Source organism: Bombina bombina, chromosome 11 (assembly GCF_027579735.1).
Source record: "Bombina bombina isolate aBomBom1 chromosome 11, aBomBom1.pri, whole genome shotgun sequence".
In the NCBI taxonomy this organism is placed as follows: Eukaryota; Metazoa; Chordata; class Amphibia; order Anura; family Bombinatoridae; genus Bombina; species Bombina bombina.
In genome coordinates this window covers 76654311-76675015 of record NC_069509.1, presented here as the reverse complement: position 1 = coordinate 76675015, position 20705 = coordinate 76654311, and the positions used below count along the sequence as shown (strand labels likewise).

Here is a 20705-nt window from a genome sequence, read left to right as displayed (position 1 = left end):
ATTTGTATGTAAAAAATTCTGGACGTCTTGTGACACAAACTGGGGGCTATTGTCTGTGACCAGTTTTCTTGGCAACCCAAATACTGAAAACTAATGCTTTCTAATGCTGATATGACTTCAGTAGTTGTAGTCCTTGTCATTGGAATTACTTCTGGCCACTTAGAGTGTGCATCAATTATAATTAAGTATGAGATTCCATCAATAGGACCATCAAAGTCCAAATATAGTCCCTCCCAAAGAGTAGTAGGCCAGTCCCATGGTTGTACAGCTCCTCGTGGAAGCTGTCCTTGAGCTTGAACACACCCTTTGCATACCATAACATAGTTATTAATGTCCTTATCAATGGCCGGCCACCAAACATGACCCCTAGCCTTCTGATTCATTCTGACATTGCCTGGGTGTCCTTCACAAAGAAGTTCTAACGTAGCTTGCCATAGCCTGTAAGGAACCAGTACTCTCTCACCCCATAAAATACATCCATTTCTGAGTGTGAGTTCCTTCACTCGTAGTATGTATGCTCGCTGCACATCACAGCCGGTTCTTGGCCAGTCATCTCTCAAATACTTTGCCAGAAGTTGTAATTCAGTATCACAAGCTATCTCCTTTGTAATTTGTTTGGCATGTACTATACCCATAAAACACAAACTTGGAAGGCTTTCTTTAACAACTGGTGAGGAATTCATTAGTGGAAGCCTGGACATGGCATCAGCATTGCCATGGGAATCATGGGTCTGGTATTTGATGGAGTAATGATATGCTACCAAAGTTAGAGTGTACCTTTGCAATCTAGCTGCTGTAGTGGTTGAAATTCCCTTCCTTGGATTAAAGATGGTCAGCAGTGGCTTATGGTCAGTTAAAAGAGTAAATTTTCTACCATAAATATAGTTATGAAACTTCTTCACAGCCCAAACAATGGCCAATGCTTCCTTGTCTAATTGAGAATAGTTCTCTGCCGTCGTTAGAGAATGAGAAGCAAAGGCTACCAGTCTGTCTGACCCATCTGGCATCGTGTGTCACAAGACAGCCCCTAAACCATAAGGCAAAACATCACATGCTATCATGAGTGGTTTCTGAAGATCATAGTGCATTAACATTCGGGAACACAGGAGTAGGTTCTTGGATTCCTGGAAGGCTTGATTGCATTCAATGCTCCACAACCAGGGTCGATTTGTCTCAAGAAGCTGATGTAGTGGGTGTAACGTATGGGCTAACTGTGGAAGAAAATGGTGGTATGATCGTAGTTGTGATGTATTCTGTGGTATAGGAGCTTCTTGCAAGGCCTTGACTTTGTCATCAGCAGTGTGTAGACCATGACAATCTATAACATGGCCATAAAATTCTAATTTGTCATGCATGAAAGCACACTTCTCCAAGTTGACCTTAAACCCGTAGGTTATTAGCCACTGCAGTACCCTCTCTACATTGTATCGATGTTCTTCCTCAGTCCTGTCCGTGATTAACATGTCATCTAAAAGGCATTGGACATGGGGTAGTCCATTTAACAGTTCTTCCATGGTGTGTTGCCAGATGGCTGGTGCAGGAGCAATGCCAAAAAACATACGATATATTGAAATAAACCACAGTGAATATTGTTTATGATTAACTTGCGGGAATCTGGATGTACTTCAAGTTGAAGGTAAGCATTTTTTTAAATCAATCTTTGTGAAATGTTGTCCCCCAGCTAAGTTAGCAAAAATCACTTCTGTCCTGGGTAATGGATACTTATCCAGTGCTAACTGTTCATTCAACACCATCCTAAAGTCTCCACATATTCGGATCTGTCTATCTTTCTTCCTTACCGGTACAATAGGAGAAGCTCACTCACTACGATGCACTAGGGTTATAATATTTAACTCGTCTAACCTCCGTCAGTTTAGCATCAACTCCTGGACTTAAAGCACAGAACATTTTCAAACACCGGGGCATATTTGGTCTTAATGTTCTGAATCCACGGGGCACGATCAACTCCAATATGATGAACTTCACTGTTTTTGAGACTCTCAGGCATGCTAAGGGCCCGTATCCAGTCCCTTCCATAAAGAGGTGGGCCACCTGATTTTAGTATATATAGTGTAAGATTGGCAGTTTTACTGTTTGTACACACAGATACAGATGCACATCTCAGTGGCGTCAAGACTTCTCTGGAGTATGTTTGTAGCTTCAAGGTAGTGTGCTGCAGCAATACTGGAATTTAAATTTTTTTCCAATCTTTCATCGTCATAACTGAAACTGCAGCCCCAGTATCTAAGTCCATTGTCAAATCTTTTCCTTCAATATTAACATGAACGGTCAAAGGCTCAGACCCTGCTGCCATGGTGTATACAGTCAAACTCTGAATAGTCATTTCCTCTTCTGAATCTGATGTGGCTCCACTATAAGCCATGTGGTAATTTCCCTTCTTATGTTTTGCTTGAGACACTCTGCTGAGATCCTCTACAAGCCTTCTTTAAGTGCCCTATTTTACCACAGCCATGACAACGAGCATTTTTAAATCTGCATTAAGAAGCTACATGATTCTGTGCTCTACATATGTAATAGTTAATAGGTGATGTTGCTTTTGCTGAATATTTACTGGCTGGTATAGTCTGTTTCTTTACATTGGAGAAAGATACTGGTTCTTCCTTAGTATGGGAATGCGTCTGCAGTAAACTAGTGTCTAGTGTGGCCTGTTCCAAAATAGAAGCAATCTGTAGTGCTTTATGGAAAATCAGGCTAGGCTCTTGTGACGGATACCCCGGCTACCCCGACTGGGTAGCTCTGCCAAATGGGTCCTGCTTCCTCCCTGCTGACTGCAGCTATGTAGCTGGCAAGTGACCACAGCCTGTAGTCACTCCTGATGCCCGACAGCACCAGTATTTAGGGTCCCACTCTGTGGTAGACTCCGGCTACCCAGACTAGGTAGCTCTGCCAGAGGGTCCTTCCTCTGCCTGGAACAGGCTTCTATGTAGCCCAGGAAAGGGATTTTAGCAGGAACCCACCCAAATAACTAGACATACTAGCATTCAGGTGAAACAGGAACTGATTTTATTGTAAAACATACACTCCTTTTATACTCAAAGCTCATCTTGATAAGACACTGGACAATCCCACAATTTTCCCGCCATTCCCGCCCCTCCAGACAGACCGGCAGCTCCATAGCAGCCACAGAATCCCAGTACCCAGGGGTGGCGGTTTCGGGGTGGAGCAGCGGCACATCTAGGGTGTCATTTTAAAGCTCTCCGATGCCACAGTCTAAAAAGCGGCATGTTTCATTACTGGGGACCAGAGTTACAGTCCGTTGAAGTTATGGGGGTAGGGGTGTCCAAAACCCCTGGTTCCCAAAGGAGCTCCTCCAATAATTGCCCCAGCTCTTGTCCTCCCTAGGGGCTATCAATCCCCAAAAGAGCGCAGCTCTGGGGCAAAGGGCTGCTGGAGCGACCAGGGGTAAAGTTAGCGGGTGTCCTGCTGTTCTGTGGCCGACCGGGAGTTCCAGGATCCTGGCCAGCCGGAGAGGGGTTAGGTTGGTGTCCGTTGTGAGGCGGCCGACCAGGAGTTCCAGGAACTTGGCCAGCCTAGGAGTGTTTTTCCCGGTTATAGATCAGCTCCTCCATGACCAAGTGTACACAGCAAAACAACACATAGCACGCATCTGGGAGATCCCATTAGCCCTGAAATGACAAAATCTAATGTAACAGGGAGTGAGCCATGTAGTAGTGGGATGGGGGGTAGCCTTAGCTGTCTGGTATCTGTGACAGCTCTCTTCTGTCAAAAGTCGCCTTTGAATAGATTTTGTACTGATACCCATAAGGGCCATATTCAGGAAATCCCCAAAAGTACAGGTGCTAGCCAATTTCTTTAAACTGATTGCAAATGTAGATACAGTCTCTTGTACCCCTTGGCGCCTGCTATAAAATTTGAACCAGTCAGCAATCTCTAAGGCCCTGGTTGGAAATGTTGTGTTAAGATCTGTATTATTTCAGACAAAGACTTGGTAGCTGGCTTTTCTGGGTGTAGCAGGTCTTTTAGAATCTCATATCTTTTAGCAACAATAGTTTTCAGACAGACAGCAACAGACTTAGTATCTCCAATGTCATTGGCAAGTAAATACTGCTGTAACCTTTCAGTCAAGGAAACGCAGTAATCTGTGTCAGGGTCAAATTCTTTCAATGCTCAAAATACAGCCATTATAGCGTGAGTTTGTGGTAGTATACTTGTCGCCATATGAATGATGCCATGACAACTTCTGAATGTAGACTGGCACTTTATTTACTGGATTACATAACAAGGTGGCTCCTGTAGATTTGCATACAATAATATGGATAGATGCACATATATAGTCCTTTATAATGAATGGCTGCTGCACTTCTTATATTAGCAGTCCTGTACACTGTATATGCAGCACTATAGTAATCTCAGTGTCAGGTAGTATGCAAGGCCATATTCAGGAAATCCCCAAAAGCACAGGTGCTAGCCAATTTCTTTAAACTGATTGCAAATGTAGATACAGTCTCTTGTACCCCTTGGCGCCTGCTATAAATTTTGAACAGTCAGCAATCTCTAAGGCTGTGGTTGGAAATGTTGTGTTAATATCTGTATTATTTCAGACAAAGACTTGGTGGCTGGCTTTTCTGGGTGTAGCAGGTCTTTTAGAATCTCATATCTTTTAGCAACAATAGTTTTCAGACAGACAGCAACAGACTTAGTATCTCCAATGTCATTGGCAAGTAAATACTGCTGTAGCCTTTCAGTCCAGGAAACCCAGTTATCTGTGTCAGGGTCAAATTCTTTCAATGCTCAAAATACAGCCATTATAGCGTGAGTTTGTGGTAGTATACTTGTCGCCATATGAATGATGCCATGACAACTTCTGAATGTAGACTGGCACTTTATTTACTGGATTACATAACAAGGTGGCTCCTGTAGATTTGCACACAGTAATATGGATAGATACACATATATAGTCCTTTATAATGAATGGCTGCTGCACTTCTTATATTAGCAGTCCTGTACACTGTATATGCAGCACTATAGTAATCTCAGTATCAGGTAGTATGCAAGACGACAAGGAAACTACCTGACCAGCTGTATAAAGTCTGTTCTGTAGACGGTAATCCAGAGTAATTTATAACTGTATAACTGTTAACTGTATACACACAAAGATGAACAGTGGCACTACTTAGACTTTTCCTCTTGTAATGAGTCAAAATCAGAGGTGAGAGTTAGATTAATTCTACAGTATGTTAGAGGAAATGGTGCTTGTGCACAAATATAAATATATACACAAAGGAAGAATGGTATAAAGGATACCAGACTGCCCAAAGTATGCACTTGCAGCACTCTAGGTCTGAACTAAAGATTGGGATTCCGTAGCAGGATATTAAAATATAACTTTTATTGGTATTAAAGTTAAAAAACCCAAATTTGTTTGGTTAATACACACACGATTAAAATTTGCTCCAGTGCTTGAATCAGTATAATGAGTTACACATTAGATCACTATTCATGATAATTCGGCCTGAATAAATTCACTAGTTATAGTGATCTAAATAGTTCAGTAAATCAACTTGGTAATGGTTACCATCAAAGTATTCATCTAAATAGTAGAGCTTATATATAAATTCTGGTCAAGGTTGTGTACTCTTAGCTAAATAAACTCCTGCTATCATCATTCAATATAATGGATGACAGCAGAGTAGAGATTATTAATAATAATTATTATCCACGAATAGGGGTACTGGTGAATTAAATATTCACAAAAATGAGGGTTTGATCAGTTGTAACCTGGGTTATAATTTTAACCTATATATTGGTATAAATAGTAATGTGTGCGTGCTTGGTGCTACTGTAGTTTTCAAAATTTCATTAGGTATATATTCCTAAAAATTGGAGTACAGTTATAATCACAATAAGCCTAGTTCTGTGTAGCCCAGACCTCCGATCTGGCCACTTTGGGTCACTTAAAGTTATTAAATAGTTAGATTCTGATTAGTCCATATAGTAATTGCTGTAAAAGTTACTATGGCTTATGTTAATCCACCTTTATAAATTTTAGGCGTATGTTTCATAGAAAACTAAATCTACTATCCCGGCGACTCCCAGATTTGTATCAATTGACAAGTGTCCCAAAGTTTATTAACAGTGCCAAAAATTATTATTATTCTGATCCAGTGTGTGGAAATTGAAATTAGGTGCCCTTTGGCACAGCCACTGTTATGGTAACAAGTCTTACAATTATCAGTCCTCAGTTTGTAACATTCTTCTCATAGGGCATTTATACACTGGGTTTTCTAACTACAGTTAAATTTGGTATACCCACTTTCAATAAATATTTCTTATGATTTAGTTTCAATTAAATAACCGTGTTATAATATCAATTAATTTCGAAAACTCTGAAAGCTGTGTTCAAAGTTAAAGCTCGGTCTGGCACAACCCAGATTATAAATATAGAGTTAACGGTCCATTAGACGTAATGAATTACTATTACTCTAGTTACTAGTTACTATTACTCTATTTTCTATGTATTTTAAACTAGCCCAGTATCGCTAAAATCATGTGGAGCAAAGGGTTACCGCAACTATAGAGCTATAACATTGTTATTTGACCTATTTGGTCAGGGTACCTAATAGGGACTGCTACATGGTGTTTATAGAAAAATCTTTCTTATTATATATACAATAACGAGCTAATACCATATAGCCTGGGTTGTGCCAGACTTTATTTCATTAATAGTTAACTAAGTTTTTTGAAAAATTATATGCCACATTGTGGATATTACTATAATAACTGGGTTGTGCCAGTTTTAACTTAAACTATCTAACTAGTGTGTGAATGTGCGTGCATTGTAAGACCTTACAGACGTATGAGTGCGGTTGACACTGACCGATAGTGACAGCATTAGCTGTACCACATAGCGCTTAAACCGAAACATATATATCAAACTGCAACATTGTTGCGAATTAAACAAAAAACAGACAGATATTCATTACGTCTAATGGACCGTTAACTCTATATTTATAATCTGGGTTGTGCCAGACCGAGCTTTAACTTTGAACACAGCTTTCAGAGTTTTCGAAATTAATTGATATTATAACACGGTTATTTAATTGAAACTAAATCATAAGAAATATTTATTGAAAGTGGGTATACCAAATTTAACTGTAGTTAGAAAACCCAGTGTATAAATGCCCTATGAGAAGAATGTTACAAACTGAGGACTGATAATTGTAAGACTTGTTACCATAACAGTGGCTGTGCCAAAGGGCACCTAATTTCAATTTCCACACACTGGATCAGAATAATAATAATTTTTGGCACTGTTAATAAACTTTGGGACACTTGTCAATTGATACAAATCTGGGAGTCGCCGGGATAGTAGATTTAGTTTTCTATGAAACATACGCCTAAAATTTATAAAGGTGGATTAACATAAGCCATAGTAACTTTTACAGCAATTACTATATGGACTAATCAGAATCTAACTATTTAATAACTTTAAGTGACCCAAAGTGGCCAGATCGGAGGTCTGGGCTACACAGAACTAGGCTTATTGTGATTATAACTGTACTCCAATTTTTAGGAATATATACCTAATGAAATTTTGAAAACTACAGTAGCACCAAGCACGCACACATTACTATTTATACCAATATATAGGTTAAAATTATAACCCAGGTTACAACTGATCAAACCCTCATTTTTGTGAATATTTAATTCACCAGTACCCCTATTCGTGGATAATAATTATTATTAATAATCTCTACTCTGCTGTCATCCATTATATTGAATGATGATAGCAGGAGTTTATTTAGCTAAGAGTACACAACCTTGACCAGAATTTATATATAAGCTCTACTATTTAGATGAATACTTTGATGGTAACCATTACCAAGTTGATTTACTGAACTATTTAGATCACTATAACTAGTGAATTTATTCAGGCCGAATTATCATGAATAGTGATCTAATGTGTAACTCATTATACTGATTCAAGCACTGGAGCAAATTTTAATCGTGTGTGTATTAACCAAACAAATTTTGGTTTTTTAACTTTAATACCAATAAAAGTTATATTTTAATATCCTGCTACGGAATCCCAATCTTTAGTTCAGACCTAGAGTGCTGCAAGTGCATACTTTGGGCAGTCTGGTATCCTTTATACCATTCTTCCTTTGTGTATATAACTGTTAACTGTATAACTGCAATGTAACTTATAACTGTAATGTGTAACAGAGTTCTTACTCTTCCTAACTGATCTGTAGCTGACGTTACACTTCTTATTAGCAGCACTTGTCTGATCCTTAGATTCAGCTCTTGTTACTTGTATTTTATAACTGCATCACAAAACTGTCACAAGATGGCTTCTGTATTGTTCTGATTCTTAGCACAGCCTACTTGATGACATCATCTTTGTATGGAAGCCTCAAGGTGCCATCTAACCAAACCAGGAAGTAAGCACAACAATACAGAAACTAGACGGGAGATAGATTTACTTCAGACTGTGTTTAATGATAGAATCGCAGAAACTGATTTTGCACACTTTGGCAGTCTGTTACAAAAAACTATAGCAGTAGCAAAAACTCTTATTATGGATATAAAACATTCCAAATATATCAGAGATATATCTGATTATAATGGGGGACAGGTTTATATTTGGAATAGGAAGCACAGAACCCAACATAGGGCTCCATGTACGAAGCAGCGAAAGCTGCTCCGGAGCCTTTGCGGGGCAGGTTCGCATATGCGAGCCTGCTTCCCGCAATGTAAGAAGCAGCGGTCATTAGACCGCTACTTCCTACACCCTACGCCACCTCTTAGGTGGTGAAGCAAAATCACAGAGAGCACGCTCGCTCTCGGTGATTGACAGCCCCTTCAGTCGCGTGATTGGTCGCGCGATTGAAGGGGCGGGCATTACACACTCCGATGAGTGTGTAATGGTACATACGGGCAAGCGGATCAATAGATCCGCTGCCCGTGTGTAGCGGAGGCGGGCAGACAGCTTCGCGAGTTAAGAAGCTGTCCGCCCGCCTCTTAGTACATGACGCCCATAGACGTAGTCAGAATCAGGATGGATCTTACAATGGTCTCAAACGCAGACACCATAAAAAGAATAAATCTTTTAATAATTTAAACCCCAAAAAGGTTACTTTCACCGTCAGTGAGGTAGAATCAGAGGACAATGTATACTCTAGGGGGAATGACAATTAGTTAATTACCCCAGGAGTGACAGAAACATCAAATCAGACTAAAAGTATTCTAGTTACGCAAACACCTGTAGTAAAACCTAAGACTAAGTATACAGCAGCAACCTTTAACACTTTACAACCTTTAAACAAGGGCTATCTTATGGAATCTGATAAAACAAACATAGACTAGGTTTTTCCCTCGGTCACCAACACACTAAAAGAAGGTGGCACCAGGCAACAGCCAACACAGGACAGATATCAACTGAGGGGAAACAGGGGACACACAAAGTACAAACACACTCTATAATAAATCTTTCAGATGTGACACTAACACCAGTACTAAGTAAAGTGTTAGGATTTGGACTGACCTTTGCACCAACACTGAATTTCAATCTATTCCAGACTGTTACAGATGTAAATAGATTAATCAGGAATATTACCTTACGTAGACATTTCTCAGGGTAGATTGAAGCTGACCATAATACTGATAGTGTTGAAACACGTATCACTGGGTTAGATTGCCAGGAGTTCAACTTTTCTGAACAATGTGATTCGGTATCTTTGGAACAATTAGCTCATGAGGGCTCTACCCGACCTCAAGATTGCTCTAGTTACCCTAGATTCAAAAAGAAATCAGAATTCAATCCCATACACAGTAGGGTTTCTATAGTGGAAACCTTTTCTAAAAGAGTAGAGAAGGACCTAAAGTGTTTAAAATACACACAAAATAACACACACTTTAATCTGAGTTGTAGAGGGAAGCCCTGACTGAATTAAAATCCAATACACAAATTGTGATAAAGGCTGCGTACAAAGGGGAATCAGTTGTAATAATGAATAGGGAGGATTATATTAAGGAAGCACATCGACAGCTTAATAACCCCAGCAGTTATACTACCCTACCTAGTGATCCTACAAATAGATTCCAAAAATAATTGAGAAGCCTAGTGGATGACGGTTGTCATGTTTCGGTGTATATGCGCTCAGGACACAGACCGTCGGGGAAGTGGTAGGGAATTGGAGACATCTACCCCTGACCCGGGGAAGAGTATCCTGGACGTGGATGGATGATATTCTGTGATTCATAATTGCAAGAAGTTATTGTAGAATTTATGGAGAGTAAAACATAGGTATACAATATATTCTGTCATCAATGGAAACATAAATTGATACTGTGACTTAATAGGAGTAGCTGCAGGATTAATTTATTTATCGGTTATTTGTAGAGCGCCAACAGATTCCGCAGCGCTAATTCATGGAGGAAAAATATAGCAATGTAAGATGTTCAGGCTTCAGAGTAAACTGGTAGAAGATTGACTCATAGATGCAAAGGTTTGTTGCAGGTTCACAGTACATAATATTATATAGAGCTGTATGTCAGTAATAAGCAGAGCAGCACAGGTGATAGACAAGTTGCAATTTTAAGGCATTAAATACTGTTTGTGCATATATTGGAGAATCACAGGAAAGCTGTATAACTGAACACATAGATGCAGAGTTCTGAATATATTAAAGGGACATTATACACTCATTTTTTCTTTGCATAAATGTTTTGTAGATAATCTATTTATATAGCCCATAAAGTTTTTTTTTTAAATTAATGTATAGTTTTGCTTATTTTTAAATAACATTGCTCTGATTTTCAGACTCCTAACCAAGCCCCAAAGTTTTATGTGAATACGCTCGACTACCTACTCCAGCTTGCTCCTGTTTGTGTAAAGGGTCTTTTCATATGCAAAAGAAGGGGTGGGGGGGAGTGTCTTATTTGCCACTTGCAGTGGGCTTTCCAGCTACCTTTTCAACAGAGGTAAACTGAGAGCTTCTAAGTAAGTTTTTAAACAGTTTTATACTGAATTTTTATATCAGTATCTGTGCATATTATTCTTTATAGTAGTGTCTATTACATGCAGTTATATGAAAATGAGTGTATACTGTCCCTTTAACATATTTGGAGGAAGATATTTCAGCTATGACAACTTGTAGCAGAGAATATTTGAATATGCTGGTAAAATCCATGCTGGAACAGTCACAGACCTCTGTTGTTCTGGAACAAATCTTTAAAGCTAATGCAATGCACATTAGGCCTGAGATGGTTTAAAAAGAGGCTGAGGGAATCAGGTGCATGAATGATTAATTAATTAGGCAGGTAAGTTGAATGCAGATACTCCCCAAACAGTATTTTTGTCAGTAGCAGGGAAGGCAGTCTTAAAGGGACAGTGATATCAGGCAGGCATATGTTACAACGGTCTAGATGGTGGTTTTCTTGATATGGATACTGTACAATTTTTATTAATGGATTCTCCATGGACACCACTATTCCATCACCTACCTAATGTCCATAAATCGTTAGACAACGTGGTTGGACACCCTATAGTCAGTGAAATCAACTCCCTATTAGAAAATCTCTCCCTCTGGTTGGATACTTTTCTTCAGCTGTTGGTGGTCTCCCTAGCTAGTTATGTCAGAGAAACTAAACATGTGTTAAATATCCTAAGTTCTATTACTTGGACATCAGTATCTAGCTGGTTGTGGATTTAGTGGCTCTTTATACATCTATACCACACAAGGCAGGCTTAGGAGCTATTAAATACATTTTGTCCCACTACACTAACTACAGTGTTCCTTTTCTAACTCCTAGATTTAGAGTTTTGCGTCTAAAGGGGTGCATTAGCTACGCGTGTTTTTTTCCCCCCGCACCTTTTAAATAACGCTGGTATTGAGAGTTCTCTGAAGGGCTGCGTTAGGCTCCAAAAAGGGAGCGTACAGGCATATTTACCGCCACTTCAACTCTCAATACCAGCGTTGCTTACGGTAGCGGCTAGCTGGAAAAACGTGCTTGTGCACGATTCCCCCATAGGAAACAATGGGGCAGTTTGGGATGAAAAAAAACCTAACACCTGCAAAAAAGCAGCGTTAAGCTCCCAACGCAGCCCCATTGTTTCCTATGGGGAAACACTTTCTAAGTCTGCACCTAACACCCTAACATGAACCCCGAGTCTAAACACCCCTAACCTTACACTTATTAACCCCTAATCTGCCGCCCCCGCTATCGCTGATCCCTGCATTTTATTATTAACCCCTAATCTGCCGCTCCGGACACCGCCGCAACCTACATTATACCTATGTACCCCTAATCTGCTGCCCCTAACATCGCCGACCCCTATATTATATTTATTAACCCCTAATCTGCCCCCCCAACGTCGCCGCTACTTTACCTACACTTATTAACCCCTAATCTGCGGACCGGACCTCGCCGCTACTCTAATAAATGTATTAACCCCTAAAGCTAAGTCTAACCCTAACCCTAACACCCCCCTAAGTTAAATATAATTTTTATCTAACGAAATAAATTAAATATTATTAACTAAAGTCTTCCTATTTAAAACTAAATACTTACCTGTAAAATAAACCCTAATATAGCTACAATATAACGAATAATTATATTGTAGCTATTTTAGGATTTATATTTATTTTTTATATTTATTAGTATTTTATTGAGTTTTCCAAAATACAATAATACAATAATACAATCAGTAAAGGGAATACAATGACAGGTAATACATAAATTTTTCAGTAATTCCGATTACCAGTGCATCAATAAAAGCGGATTTATATTTATTTTACAGGCAACTTTGTAATTATTTTAACTAGGTACAATAGCTATTAAATAGTTATTTACTATTTAATAGCTACCTAGTTAAAATAATTACAAAATTACCTGTAAAATAAATCCTAACCTAAGTTACAATTAAACCTAACACTACACTATCAATAAATAAATTAAATCAATTAACTACAAGTACCTACAATTAAATAAACTAAACTAAATTACAAAAAATAAAAAAAAGATTACAAGAATTTTAAGCTAATTACACCTACTCTAAGCCCCTTAATAAAATAACAAAGCCCCCCAAAATAAAAAAATTCCCTACCCTAATCTAAATTAAAATAGTTAACAGCTCTATTACCTTACCAGCCCTTAAAAGGGCTTTTTTGCGGGGCATGCCCCAAAGAAATCATGATATCATATATAAATCAGTGCTCCAAAAACCAAAATAAAATTATGAAGGATATTAAACTCCAATCATGTGATTATTATAGTGAAGTAATATAAAATCTAAAATAAAAAAAAAAAAACCATATACTTCTAGTGGTAATAACCTAGATAAATGGTTAATACCAATATAGATAAATAAGATAAGCTATACAAATAGTATTAACTTATCAAAGTGTTGGTGTTTTTGACCAATGTGACAAAAAGCTTATTGTAATAATGTCAACCCACATATATACCATCAGCAAAATAATATATACATATAAGGATATATATGAGAACGTGAAAAAATATATTATAACAAACCACACCACTGGAAAATAAGTGATGAATATGAACAGGACAGTTCAATTAGTCCATAATCCGAGTCCTAAATCAGGAACTGATGGCAAGCTGCTTCTTCAGAATTCTTGTTGGTGTCCCAAGATGATAAGATCTGCAGATATGAATGATAAAAAAGAAGGCGCCACCATAGTGCACAATCAGATGTGTATAACACGCCAATAGACACAAGTAAGACCGTACTTACAAGATAGAAGACACTTGAGAAGTGTCACAACCGCCTTCTGGACTATTAAAGAGACGTCCAGCTAACTCCCACTAGCGAACTCCTGACTGTCGTCCCCGTATGAGAGTGGCGAAATCCTAGAGTTGGGAACTATTACCAGCGTCTGACATTCACAGCAGGCTCGTACTGGTTCTAGTTCGTCAGCGTGTTATACACATCTGCCAATTCAATCAGCCAATCAGATTGAGCTCGCATTCTATTCTATTGATCGGAACAGCCAATAGAATGCGAGCTCAATCTGATTGGCTGATTGGATCAGCCAATCGGATTGAACTTGAATCTGATTGGCTGATTCAATCAGCCAATCAGATTTTTCCTACCTTAATTCTGATTGGCTGATATAATCCTATCAGCCAATCGGAATTCGAGGGACGCCAACTTGGATGACGTCACTTAAAGGAACCTTCATTCGTCATCTAGTCGTCGGGAGAAGAGGATGTTCCGCGCCGGAGGTCTTGAAGATGGAGCCGCTCCTCGTTGGATGGATGAAGATAGAAGCGGCCGCTTGGATGAAGATGTTTGCCGTTCCGGATGTCCTCTTCTGCCCGGATAGGATGAAGACTTCTGCCGCTCCGGATGTCTTCTTTTTGGTCCATCGCTGCTCGGCTGAGTGAAGACGACTCAAGGTAGGGAGATCTTCAGGGGGGTAGTGTTAGGTTTATTTAAGGGAGGTTTGGGTTAGAGTAGGGGTATGTGGGTGGTGGGTTGTAATGTTGGGGGGTGGTGTGTTTTTTTTTACAGGCAAAAGAGCTGATTTCTTTGGGGCATGCCCCGCAAAAAGCCCTTTTAAGGGCTGGTAAGGTAATAGAGCTGTTAACTATTTTAATTTAGATTAGGGTAGGGATTTTTTTATTTTGGGGGGCTTTGTTATTTTATTAGGGGGCTTAGAGTAGGTGTAATTAGCTTAAAATTCTTGTAATCTTTTTTTATTTTTTGTAATTTAGTGGGGTTTTTTTTGTAATTTAGTTTAGTTTATTTAATTGTAGGTACTTGTAGTTAATTGATTTAATTTATTTATTGATAGTGTAGTGTTAGGTTTAATTGTAACTTAGGTTAGGATTTATTTTACAGGTAATTTTGTAATTATTTTAACTAGGTAGCTATTAAATAATAACTATTTAATAGCTATTGTACCTAGTTAAAATAAATACAAAGTTGCCTGTAAAATAAATATAAATCCTAAAATAGCTACAATATAATTATTCGTTATATTGTAGCTATATTAGGGTTTATTTTACAGGTAAGTATTTAGTTTTAAATAGGAAGACTTTAGTTAATAATATTTAATTTATTTTGTTAGTTAAAAATTATATTTAACTTAGGGGGGTGTTAGGGTTAGGGTTAGACTTAGCTTTAGGGGTTAATACATTTATTATAGTGGCGGCAAGGTCTGGTCGGAAGATTAGGGGTTAATAAGTGTAGGTAAGGTAGCGGCAACGTTGGGGGGGGGCAGATTAGGGGTTAATAAATATTATCTAGGTGTCAGCGATGTTAGGGGCATCAGATTAGGGGTACATAGGGATAATGTAGGTGACGGCGGTGTGCAGTCGGCAGATTAGGGGTTAAAAAAAATTATTAGAGTGGCGGCGATGTGGGGGGACCTCGGTTTAGGGGTACATAGGTAGTTTATGGGTGTTAGTGTACTTTATAGCACAGTAGTTAAGAGCTTTATAAACCGGCGTTAGCCCATAAAGCTCTTAACTCCTGACTTTTTTCTGCGGCTGGAGTCTTGTCGGTAGAGGGTCTACCGCTCACTTCAGCCAAGACTCTAAATACCGGCGTTAGGAAGATCCCATTGAAAAGATAGGATACGCAATTGGCGTAAGGGGATCTGCGGTATGGAAAAGTCGCGGCTTGAAAGTGAGCACTAGACCCTTTCCTGACTGACTCTAAATACCAGCGGGCGGTAAAAAGCAGCGTTAGGACCCCTTAACGCTGCTTTTGACGGCTAACGCAGAACTCTAAATCTAGGCGTAAGTTTGTTGTTAGGTTGATGCATTTTTTCTTAACCCATAATTTTTTCACATTTGAGGGCATTTTCTATCTCCAAAAACGTGGGACTGCTTTGGGTGCCAAGTTTGCCCCCTCCTATGCCAACCTATTCTTAGGTTGGTGAAGCTGTTCCACATCTTTGGAGATACAAATCCGGTCAGGGAGAACATCCAGGTTTACAAACGTTTTATTGATGATCTCCTGTTCATTTGGACAGGTTAATTTGATCAAGCGTTGACGTTTGTGGAGTATTTGAATGATAACCAATTGAGCATGAGATTTACGTTTGAGTTCCAACAAAACTCTATAAATTTTCTGGATATTACATTGTCAGGAACAGTTGATGGATTTATTCAATCAAGGGTATATCGCAAGCCCATTACTGGTAACACACTACTACACGCCACTAGCTGTCACCCCAGACATGTACCATATGCTGTGGCAAAAGGCCAATTTGTCAGATTGAGACGAAACTGTTCTGTTTTTGATGAATATTCACAGGAAGCTGATAATCTTACTGATAGACTTATGGCTAGTGGCTATACAGCTAAGGTTATAAGAAAAGGTAGGCAGGAAGTTGATCATCTGGATAGAGATTCTCTCTTGATGAATAAAACACATCACACAAGTAGAGATTTGTACAATGGGGTAACTTTTGTAACTGAATATAGTGCCCAGTACAATGACATATGTAAAATTGTGAAAAAAAAACATTTTACCCTACTATCTGCAGATGATAAACTACAGAATGTGGTTCAAAATGGCCTTAGATGCTCTAATAGAAAATGCAAGACAATTGGTAACATTGTGTCCCCAACTAAACCTAAAAAGATTGAATCCAACCGTTGCTCATGGCTTGTACATAATGGTATGTTTAGATGTGGCCATCGTAAATGCAACACCTGTGATTATGCCCACATATCAGATTCTTTTACCTTTATGACCATTGGCGAAATCTATCAGATTTATGGTTGTCACAACTGCAGCAGCACTTATGTGATATATTTGATAACGTGACATTTGTCAGCTGCAGTACGTGGGTCTAACCACTAGGGACATATGTTCCAGAATACGGGAGCACCTCTCCACCACACATATTGTTCAACACTTTGTAAATAAATATCACAAAAACTTGGACACCTTTAAATGGTGTGTCATCGAAAAGGTAAATACACCAAAAGGGGATGGCAATAGATTGAAACCTCTAAATAAACTGGAAATGTTCTGGGTTTTTAAGTTGAACACACCTATAGCCCATGGTCTAGATTCTAACTACAACCTTATAAATTATTGGAAATAACTGCAATATATCTTTTATATTACGTTGTGCGGTATTTTACTTTTGTTATGATTCCATTTATAGCATGTATTACCCTATAATAATGTACCTATTACGTCAGAGTTTATTGATGCACTGTTTCCTTTTTTATAACATGTTTTTTTATTTCCTTTGCAATTGCAACTTTGTAACAGCACGTTAATTGTGCATTTTTTGTTTTATTATGAGCCTTAAAATAACTAATATGTAAATAACAACTCTAAAATGTCTAAAATGGTTTAAGCACTTTGAAGTGAGAGAGAAGTGACTTCTGTATTAGCCAATAATGATTTTTTTTTACCTTTTAAATAGTCACAGATGTTTAGTGACCAGTAGGCTATGATTAAGGCCAATTGCGGCCGAAATGCGTAAGCCGGTTGCTTACACTTCACCTTTCTGTGATGATCCTCTGTGTGCTATCCTTTCTGTTTTTAACCTGGATGTACCAATAAGTGTGAAGTATTATCTACAAGCGGACTTTGTTTTCTTCTTAGATTTACAATTAACATGTAATGGAAGAGTCCTCGTAAGGCAGTTGCAGTTCTCAGTTCTGGCGGACACTTCTATAGTAGGGTTATTCTTGATAACAGTTTTGCAAAGTCACTTTCATGATAAAAGCTGTGGCAAGCAATGATTTTGCTGTAAAAGTGACACTCCAAGAAAGTAAAAAAAAACTAATTAAAAACCCCCACATGGAAGTGTTTTGTTTTTCTTGAGCTGTAAACAGAACAGTTGATTTACCAATGGTACTAGATTCCATATGGATTATCATGAAAGTTATCTTCTATGACTGAAGATTAATTAATACATCATGAACACTGTAATAATTGATAATTGTCTCATAAAAATGTTTTCAAAGGGATGCACACTGACCTATTCACGGATCTATAACATAAATGCCTAGGAAACATGGGTATTTTTGGGTGAATAAACATATATTTTCTTTTCAGGCCTTAAAGGTTTCTCCATGCCAATGAAGAAAGCTGTTGTATATGTCCATATAAAATAGAGACTAATAAATACTGTTCTTAATTGTGCACCAAAGAAGCATTTCCTAGTAGTTTTAAATTCAATTTATGTAGCTTTTACTTTTTTATTTCTTTATTTACCATTGGCTGGCAGAAACGAGTAATCTTTACCAAACAGCTGTAGAAATATGCTAGCAATAGTAATGTATTTGGTTATGTACATGAGCCTTAGATGTTTACATTTTGTTTTCTTTTTTTAGATACTTGAAGCAACACCTCTGCTGGAATCTTTCGGAAATGCCAAAACCGTCCGGAATGATAACTCCAGCAGGTTTGGGAAATTCGTGGAGATTTACCTAGAGGAGTGAGTAACCAAACTATGTCCTATGGTACAATAACTAGTACACAAGTGTAACGGGACAAAAGTTGCTTGTTCTTTATTGTGAGAGGATAATGTTAAGTGACCAAATTGCACACGTAAACAATTAAACAATTTTGATACACACATAGAGAATTAAACAATGAGATAGATATCAGACAATTAACAAGTACTTGGCTTCATTAAAGGGACATAATACTCATATGTTAAATCACTTGAAAGTGATGCAGCATAACTGCAAAAAGCTGACAGGAAAATATCACCTGAGCATCTCTATTTAAAAAAGGAAGATATTTTACCTCACAATTTTCTCAGCTCACCAGAGTAAGTGTTGTGTAAAAAGTTATACTTCAGCTGCTGTCCGGCTGCAGGTAAAAAAATAAAATGAAGAAATAAACTGCAGCCAATCGGCATCAGCAGTGCTGAGGTCATGAACTCTTTTACTGTGATCTCATGAGATTTGACTTAACTCTCATGAGATTTCATAGTAAACTTCCTTAAACTGAATAGGGAAATAAGATGAGTGTGCATGAAGCTCACTCTCTTGCATGTCCCAGGACAAACATACTGATTTGCTGCTTAAAATCCTCTACAATGGGGTTTGAATACTTAGGACATTTTGAGGTAAAATATCTTCCTTCTTTACATAGAGATGGTCAGGTGATATTTTCTAGTCAACTTTTTACAGCTCTGCTGCAGCACTTTCAAGTGTTTAAACATTTGGGTATCATGGCCCTTTATGATATGGAATATATAGTTACCGGCGCCTAGGTGGAATACAAGCTCACTATAGAAAATTTCCTAACAAAATCAATATAAAGAGATTACAAAAAATATAAATATAGGAGCGCAAAAATCTAAAGTATTGCACAGGTCAACTAAATATAATTATCTAGCATCAATCTGACAACAGACTATAGATCTACAATGTATCAACGAGAGACCAAATGAATGTAAAATGATTTATTTTAAAAATAAGAATAATTAATATACTTAAATACAGGCCAATTGAAATACAAACAATTAAAATCAAATAAATACCATCAGTTAATGGCAATAACTAACCTAAGCTGGTATTACAAAGAGATCAAGTTATTTCAGAATGACACACTAACAATGGAAATAAATGTAGTCCAAAATAGGACATATACCAATTGGGACCGTATCCAGTGAACTTAAAAGAAATGAAAAACCGCTGTGTATTTTACAAAATAATAAATAAAAATAATCTACACCCTATGACTACACCAATAGATATTAGTGTGGTGGTGTAAAATAGTGCAATTAGCTCAAGCTATTTCAATAAATAAATTGATACATAAGTGATATTGAGAATAATACCACCAATATATAATATATAATATAGGTGGACCAGTGTTAAGTGTCAATAGTGTCCAAGAATGAATCAATTTGATAAATAAAGTACAATAAATAAATAAAGTAAAAAATAAATAAGTGAAGTACAATGAATCAAGTACAAGATAAACCAGGGTTATGAATAAGAGACAATAGACAATAAAACAACCGTGCTAAAATAATGATGTGTGCCGGCACACTAAAGATTCCTTATAACTACTAAGGATGGGCGAATGTGTTTATATCCAAATTCGAATGTTAGAACGAATGTTATTGTAGAAATTCGATTTACATAATAGAATGTTGATAAGAACGAATATTCTTAACTGTAAAATGTTATTTACAGTTTTATTTACAGTTTTATTTACAGTTTTCGAATTTCACATTCGAATTTGAATGTCACATTCGAATTCGAATGTCACATTCGAATTCGAATGTCACATTCGAATTCGAATGTTACATTCGAATATTACATTCGAATTCGAATGTTACATTCGAATATTACATTCGAATTCGAATGTTACATTCGAATATTACATTCGAATTCGAATATTACATTTCTAAAACACAATTGTAGACTAGAAACACTATTTCGAATGTCACATTCGAATCGAATATCACATTCGAATCGAATATCACATTCGAATCAAATGTCACATTCAAATTCGAATATTACATTTATAAAACACAGTATTAGACTAGAAATACTATTTCGAATTCGAATGTCACATTCGAATCGAATATCACATTTGAATCGAATATCACATTTAAAACACAGTATTAGACTAGAAATACTATTTCAAATTCGAATGTGACATTCAAATTCGAATGTGACATTCAAATTCGAATGTAGCATTCGAATTCGAATATTACATTTATTAAACACAGTTGTAGGCTAGAAATACTATT

At 37.6% G+C, this 20705-nt stretch overlaps 1 protein-coding gene across 1 annotated transcript in view; it reads left to right on the top strand.

Annotated features, from left to right (window-relative positions):
• The window catches only part of MYO15A (myosin XVA), a 628913-nt gene that overhangs the window by 49758 nt on the left and 558450 nt on the right, over positions 1-20705 (top strand). Inside the window, 1 exon segment of the mRNA XM_053694925.1 lies at positions 18322-18425. Within this exon segment, the coding sequence (XP_053550900.1) occupies positions 18322-18425 (104 nt within the window).